The sequence below is a fragment of the Cupressus sempervirens genome, chromosome 10, assembly GCF_028749045.1.
Source record: "Cupressus sempervirens isolate cs-2001-9-10 chromosome 10, ASM2874904v1, whole genome shotgun sequence".
Classification (NCBI taxonomy): domain Eukaryota; kingdom Viridiplantae; phylum Streptophyta; class Pinopsida; order Cupressales; family Cupressaceae; genus Cupressus; species Cupressus sempervirens.
The window spans coordinates 603079158-603087723 of record NC_143127.1 but is presented as its reverse complement, the minus strand read 5'-3'; the positions used below and the strand labels follow the sequence as shown (position 1 = coordinate 603087723).

At 30.4% G+C, this 8566-nt stretch overlaps 1 protein-coding gene across 2 annotated transcripts; it reads left to right on the top strand.

Annotated features, from left to right (window-relative positions):
- The first annotated feature begins 4720 nt into the window (after nt 1–4720).
- Nucleotides 4721–6999, top strand: LOC149535300 (two-component response regulator ORR5-like). Of its 2 annotated transcripts, none has more exons than XM_089806300.1 (4): nt 4721–5415; nt 5495–5574; nt 6285–6362; nt 6604–6999. In XM_089806300.1, the coding sequence occupies exons 1-4, from the start codon at nt 5283–5285 to the stop codon at nt 6883–6885; spliced, it is 573 nt and encodes a 190-aa protein (XP_089662426.1). In that variant the 5' UTR covers nt 4721–5282; the 3' UTR covers nt 6886–6999. The 2 variants fall into 2 exon arrangements, with proteins under 2 accessions (XP_089662426.1, XP_089662427.1); XM_089806301.1 differs by having other exon boundaries at nt 5142–5415; nt 6288–6362.
- Nucleotides 7000–8566: the final 1567 nt, after the last annotated feature.

Sequence of the window (8566 nt, the reverse complement as noted above, 5' to 3'; positions counted from 1 at the left end):
CTTCATCATTGATTAAGGAATAATTCTTGTCACATATTCCTCTCTACCATACAGATTGTATGCCTTGATGACCTCCTCCAAATTTTTGCGTCTTAGGAATTATTTATCAACATAAGCCTCTAAAATTCATATTAGGTTTTGAATGGACTAAAAAAGTCCATGTATTGTGATAGACAGATAGAAACAAATTGTGATGGATATATGCATTGGATCTTTGCATAAAGAAGGTCTTTCCTGATGACTTCAACTATATAACCTTGAATATTTACTCGGTGAGTTCTTTTAGACCAAACCATGACATAATCCTAATATATAAAAAAGTCTATAGGTTATTCCCATTTCCTAATTGGGATTATGATATGGTAGTTTTAGGGCTTCAAGTCCATTAATATAGAGAATGGCTTAACACAATAAATCTAATTATTCCTGCTACATAATCACATGACCATAGATAAATAAATATTGCAATATATAACATAATGTGAGGGAGATTACAATAAGCATTGTTCAATTACCTCTAGTTTGGTTTTTTTTTAGTTTTATGGGATAGGAAAAGGTGGTGTAACAAATCCTTTGTATAAAAACATTGAGTGGTGAGAAAACCTAAAATAGAAGGATAAAAGAAACATGGTCCATGAGATAATAGTGCATTGTTTATGAAACATTTGTTCACAATGAATGTTAGAGATTTAAACCCTAGAAAAAACCTTGTTTTAAAGAAATTTTAGAGTTTGGAATGGGCTACAAATAGAGCTTAACTACTAAAAACCCTTGCTCTTGAAAAGACCTATCTATCTTGATGCAAAAAATGGCATGGTACATGGGGATAACTCAAAAAGAAAAATGTTGTTTATGAAACATTCCTTTACATGGAAATGTTAGAGCTTCAAACTCTACATAAAACTGATACCTTTGTTTTTAGAAACTTTTTAAACCCTAGAAATAGAGCCCCACAACTAAAAATCCCTACTCTCAACAAGAGTCATCTATTCTGATGTAAAAAATGACATGAATAGACAAAAGGAAAACATGACAATAGTAACTAAGATGCTTTTAATGAAACATTCATTTATAGAAAAAGGTTGGATCTTCAAACCCTACATAAAACTAGTACCATAGCTTTAAGAAACTTTAGAGTTTGAAACCCTATAAATACAGCTTGAATATTAAAAACCCCTACTCTCAAAATGATCCATCTATTCTAATGCAAAAAATGATATGGTACATGAAAAAAAGGAAAACATGACACCAAAAAGTAATATACTTTTTATGAAACATTCTTTCACAAATAATTGTTGGACTTCAAACCCTATATAAAATTGATACTTCGGTTTTAAGAAACATTAGAGTTTGAACCCTAGAAATAGAGCTTGATAACTCAAAATCCTACTCTAGAAAGGAGCCATCTATTTTGATACAAAAAATAATGTGGTCTATGGATAACAAGAAAACAAGACACCAAAAAAAATACAATTTGTAATGAAAGACTTGTTCATAGAGAAATGTTAGATCTTCAAACCATATATAGAACTAAAAACCTAATTTTAATAAGATTCAAAATTTGAAACCCTCCAAATAGAGCTTGACAACTAAAAATCCCTTTTCTTGCAACCATTTTTTATCATCCTCTCAATTCATAGTTTTAACATTATGTCAAACTTAAAAACATTATTGATCGCATATACATTACCTAGTTTTCTTTGTCACTTGTTGGTTGCACAACAATTCACCAAAACCAATCATCATCGTCTCTCCGAGACCCACCAAAACACAAGAAAGAGGGAAACATAATGCATAACATTATGGAAAATAATTAGTCTCTTTCAACATAGCATTATTGATTGCCTCTAATGAAATTTTAGAGTTTACATACCTGATTAGTAAAATTTGCAGTTGGTTGTGTTTGTTTCCTAAAGCTTTCCACGTGCTTTCTCTTGAGGCCTCATTGAAAGTAAAAATGAATGGTTAGTTGTGTCATTTCATTTATATATCAACTAATTCTCAACTTTTCTTTCTGGCACATTTCTCATCTTCTGGAATTTCCCTTACTATGCAATCTACCATCCAATCCCACACAATCACATAATGTCTATCGTTAAGTTATCCAGTTCTATTTTTTTGCACCCATAAGTCTATCTTATCAAACCACATCATGTAGGAATGAGATGATATATTTTATGCATGGATTTTTTTCATTTTTGCATCTAAATAGCCTTCATATCTAACAACATGCATTCATAAAAGAGATTACATAACATTAATTAAAAATATATTGCCAAAACACTAAGATATGTTGTACCATTAAAATCTAAAATAATTTTTATTAGGAAAACTAACCCAAAATATTTTCTATTATTTCAAATAAGGTTGATATAGCTAGAAAAATCACATTCTTTTTGTTATCGATAATTGTTTGCTTTTGACTAAATTTACAAACCACTGAGGCCAAAAATCTAGGGGACCTTGTCCCCAAATACAACACCCAAGATCTGCAAGAATAAAAGCCCATCAAGGGCACTAAGCCTAAGGAACACAACCAACATACCTGACGACACAACATTAATGAGAACTCCTAGCCTAGAGACGATCTTGAGAGTTGACCATCATTATCTCCATCTCCATCGACAATCAACCCAAACACCAAAATCTCCATTAGTTTTTCATACATGTGCACCTATCCACCATTACACACAACAACGAAGGTGTGCCTAACCATCATTAGCATGGGCCAAGAAAAAATTTGAACCTTGGTTGCATTGTTATCAATGCAACCACTACACCATAAGGTGATCCCTAAAAATCACATCCTTTTGACTTAAATAAAAAAATTGACGTGGATATAATCTAAATACAATTGATATCCAAAGTAAAGCTGATGATGATAACCAAAGTCTATATATTTCACATCCATGGATGGATCTTCTAGATAAAGGTAAGATTATTTATCTTAACAAAATAGTGAAACTATTTAACAAAAGCCAACATTGATAGTCAAATATAAAAATTTGAAAATCATAAACAAGGTAATGGACCTTGTTTTCAAATGAACCTTTAGAAACATCACATTTTGATAAGAAAATTTTGGTAACTTTTTTAATTTGTTAATTAAACAATTTTTAGCTTGGGTCTCATTATTGATGCATGTTAAAATAATCAACAAGTGTGTTCAATTTTTTTTTTTTTTTTTGAAGTTGTTTTATAATTTTTTTTAATGTAGTTCAACTACTAAATTTATGAAAGTTATTAGTCTAAACTACTAAATTTATGGAAGCTGTTGGTCTCATGAGCTTTATTATTAGCATATTTATTGCATATATAGTAAGTAAATGCTAGAAAATAATGAAATTCAAAAAAAAAAATCTTAATTTCTTGAAAAAATAGAGAAGTCTAAGCTAGTAGTACAATTTCAAACCCCCCACCTATTCCACCAAATTAAATACGTAGTCCTAAAATGTAAAGACTACTATTTTTAAGGTAAATATTCCAATTAATCCTATAGCAAATTTCCTCTCCATAGAACCTCCTACTCTTTTTAAGTAGTTATTGAAGTCCCTCCATGAGACCCCAACCTTATTTCTTTCCCTCATAGTCTACATAGCTCTTAAAACAAAGCTTCCTAATGAATAAATCCTCTCATTGGCAACACAACTTTACTTAACCTCTTATTAAAAGAGATCTATTATCTAAAGAATGTGTTGCCTAAGTAATTTCTCCCTAGTGGTTACACATTGAGAATTGCTAAAAATTAAATAATTTTAAACATATATTATATTCTAATAATTAAAATTTGTAATAGCATAATAAAATGTTTTGTTGAACTTTATATAGAATAAGAAACTAACAATAATTCATAAGATTTTGTTTTATAATTAGAAAGTGTGACTTTTGAAAACTTAAACTTAAGATAAAAAATTGTGAAGATAGAATAAGTCAAAAAATCAAGTGAGTAAGTCAATTTGAGCTTTTTAAAGATTTATAATAGAAATGTCTTAATTGATAAATAGTAGGCTTTAATTGGCCTTCGTACAATGTTTCATATCACATTTTCCTCTTCTAATGATGAACCATTGAATGTGATTCAAAATGTGTACAAGAAACCTACTCAACCTATCAAATTGCATTTTCCTCTTTTCATAACATGTGATCCACAAAGATAGAAAGATCTCCCATGAATTTACACATCTACCAAATAGAAAACTCATACCAACTATAATTGTATTTATTTTCTGTATTAAAACAAAAATCTCTCTTTCAATTAGATTTATCTAAGATCAATGCACCTATTTTCCCAATTTACTACATTATATAAATGTGTCTCCTTTAAATAAATTTATCTAAGTACACTACTTCCTATTTCAATTATTACTAGACTATAAAAAAAATCACCTAGATTTGTGAAATTGGTTGGCAATGTCAATACAAAGGCCCCACCTTGTTGAAACTCGCTAACAAAAAATTCTGGTTGATCAAAATTTTCCATAATAAGCAAGAAAATCTGTTGAGATCAAAGGAGGTTTTCCTCTTCTTCACCTACTTGGAAGATGGTGAGTGCACATGATTTAACATGAATAAGTAGATAGAAAGCAAATAGATCATTCCTGCTCACTGCTGACGTCACAATATCTTGTATAGATTATGTGGGCCATCTCCAATTTCAACATCAGATTATGTCTGTTGGTTGCAAAAATATATAAAATTTGAAAATCAGATCTTCCTAACGAATACCAACAAGAGAAAAATCAAGGAGCGTGAAGCCTCTGGTTTGAGAAGATTAATAGTCATTTCAATTCTGGCGGTTTAGTTTTTGGGTTTGTCATGAATTCCGTAAAATTTGCATAAAACTGACCAAAGATTGGATCTTTTGAAACCATAAAGTGTTTGTTTTGGAGGCCCTTTTCTATATTTTTATTGCCTTAAATCCCATCCGATCTTTCATCGGCCGTCGAATAGGATCAAACTGAGCGCTTGGGTTGAAATTTCTATTCCAAATCTCATCTGGGTGTTCAAATTTGTGTCGTATTTGGCTGAGATTGAGTAAATTCCCATGTTTGGTATACTTCTGTCCTTAAATTGGAAGAATCTGCCAAATTTGGCAGGAGAAAAGGAAGAAGAAATTTCATGGTGTCTTAGCAGCCGCTTAATACGGCAATATTTTGCTTGATCGATTGGGATTTTGGCGGTCGAAATTGAGATAAGATCGGTTTAGAAAGTTTATCAAGGGATTTTGAAGTGAGATCTTTAAGAGTGGAATCCACATTATCTTCTTTGAAGAAAGCTTTTCAATGGCGCAGAGCAAGAATGATGATACGGAAGATGAGGGCAGCAAATATGAAGAATTTCATGTTCTTGCTGTTGATGACAATATCATTGACAGAAAAGTCATTGAAGGGCTATTGAGAAGATCTTCTTGTCAGGGTAAATTTTGCATTTTTTAAAAGATGAAATGTTTTTTTTATGCTTGGTTTCTGATGATCTTATTCATTGGTCCTGGCAGTGACCAGTGTCAAGAGTGTGAGAAAAGCTCTGGAATTCCTTGGTTTGGAAGATGATGAACAAGGCCGCCCAAGTGCTGATGTATGTTCGAAGTCAATTTTGACTATTTAACACTTTTAGCGTAAGAATGGAGTCTTAGTATGTGACATTTAAGCTGTTCCATGTTTCGCTTATCACCCAATCGAATTCCTTCATGTTTGTGGACTTGCTTCTGATCAACATTTCTGCGTATATTTATCACCCACTTGAATTCTTTCATGTTTGTGCACTTCTGATAACCCTCTTCATGTTTGTGAATTTCAGATTGCCCACTTGGATTCCTTCTCGTTTAAGAACTTTGTTATCACTTGTCTAAATTCTTTTTTTATGTTTTTATATTTCTGATAACCCTTTGAATTCTTTCATGTTTGTACTTTTTTATCATCCACTTGGGTTCTTTCATTTTTGTGAGCTTGTTATCACTCATTTGAATTCTTTCATATTTGTGGAGTTCCAAGAAATCTTTGGATTCTTTCATATGTGTAATTGTTATCACCCACTTGGATTGTTTCATGTTTAAGAACTCGTTTATCACTCGCTGGGATTCTTTCATGCTTGTGGACATCTGATCACCATTTGGTTTCTTTCATGTAATTTTTTTTTATTACACTTAGATTCTTTCATGTTAGAGAACTTGTTATCGCTCACTTTAGATTCTTTCATGTTTGTGCACTTGTTATCACCCATTTGAATTCATTCATGTTTGTGCAATATTAATAACCCATTTGAATTCTTTAATATTTGTGATTCAGAAGGTTACGGTGAATATGATAATTACAGACTATTGTATGCCAGAGCTGACTGGCTATGACTTGCTCAAAAGGATAAAGGTAAAATCCAACATAAATAGCTATATGTTGTGGGAATAAGTAGTATATTGAAATTTCACATTTTGCTATTTTATTCTTCTATTCTCTAATTCTGATGATAGATCACATCCAAAACTTTGATGCTAAAAAAACACATACTATCGAATTCAAAAACCAAATTTTATTTCCAATAGATTGCCAAAATCTAATGATGTTATATTGAACTTTGTTCTTACTGTGTACAACAAAATCAATGGAGCAGGAATCATCAGCACTGAAGAACATTCCTGTGGTGATAATGTCTTCAGAAAATGTGGAGTGTAGAAGAAAGAGGTGTTTGTCAGAAGGGGCAGAAGAATTCTTAATGAAGCCAGTGCAATTGTCAGATGTAATGAAGCTGAGATCACAAATGTTGAAGTGGAAGTCATGTCAGCAACAACCCACTTCAACCAAAAGAAAAAACATGTCTGACAACAACAACAGCAGCAGCCTTTCCCCACAAGCAGAGAGGAGACCCAGACTGAGTGGATTGACTGTTGCTTAAAATGTACATGAAACGCTCTAATGGCATTCACTGATTGTATTGTTATTGTTATTGGTATAACAGATAGAAGACTTGTTTTAATGTTAAAATCTTCTTTAAAGTTTAAAAGCAAAATCATTTCAGCATAATTACAAAAATGTTTTCTATCCATTTCATTAATGGCTCCAAAGAGAATCCTGCTTTGCTCTCTACCCAATAGTTCTACGTATTCATTAATTGCTAAAGGATATTGTGCATATTTTCTCTTCATTTTAGAGTGCACTAAATTGTAATGAATGACCATAGATTTCCATGTGCTCCTATTATTTTCAAGTTTTATTCAATGAATGAATGACCGTAGATTTCCATGTGCTTCTATTATTTTTCAAGTTGTATTCAATGAGTTTGTAATAGTATTTTGAAATAGTATAGTTTTTTAATTTTCTTATTGACTTTTTATCTTTTATAATTAGTAGAAATGATACATTTTTATATTGAAGTTGTTCATTAATTTAATTATTTTATACATTTTATGATGATCTCATATATCCTTATATAAAAATTAATTACAAAAGGCATGTATTTTTAAAAATATCAAAGAAAGTGTCACATATTTTTACAAGAAAAGTAAATAAAAAATTTTGTCACTTGAAATATTTCATTTTGGTCTTACACATCATTTCATTAAAGTTAAATTCAAAGTACATATTTTTAAAATATCTATTACATAAAAATTCTATAAGAGGCACATATAGTTTTAAATATGTCAAATATAATGACTTATATTTTTATATGAAAATTAGTAAATAGGTTCATTATTTCCCGTATTCTATGATGGCACTATTTATGCAGGGGCCAAAATGCACTTTTATTAATTAATTTAAAATTTATGTATAATAGTTTTATGAATTTTAATTTATTAAAAAATACAAACAAATTAATTATGCAGTGCATTTTGGCCCCTGTATAGCCAAAACCTTCTATGATGGCCTCACATATCATTATATAAGAGTTAAATATAAGAAAGAGACATTTTTAAAATATTTGAAAGGTTAAAAGATATCATAAAATGTGTAAAAAATAGAATGCCTATTTTAGAATGTTATCGCCATAACTTTTTGTAATGTTGGTTTTTAGAACTATTTCTCTTCATTTAAGAATTATATTTATTAATTTAACTATTTTTACAATAAAAAAATATTTAATATAAATAAAATAATATTTATTGTTGTCGATCAAGACTGCACCTATGATGAGAGTGAATCTATGAGATGAAAAGCTTGGTTCCTTTTGGTGCTTACCTATACTAAATTTGAACAAGAAATGTGATTGAAAAATGTGCTTGTGAAAATGGAAAACTAAAACAAAAGGGTGATGTGCCAATATAATAATTTGACTTGTAGCTGAAAACCTCACAAAATTACTCATAAAAAGAACACTTCAAACTCATAGCTTAATTAGACAAACTTTACAAAATTGACTCTTATGAAAGGTCTTCGTATTTCAATATTTGAAGAGGGAAATACAATTGTTTTCTCAAGTTCAACATTAAGAAGTAAGACATAATTACAAATCTACACCATGGGATATCATATTCTACATTAAGTATTGAAAGAGCATTGGTTAATCAAAGATGTTCAAATATACTATGTGAATCAAATCACCCATAATCAATGTTGCAAACAAAAATAATAATGGGGAA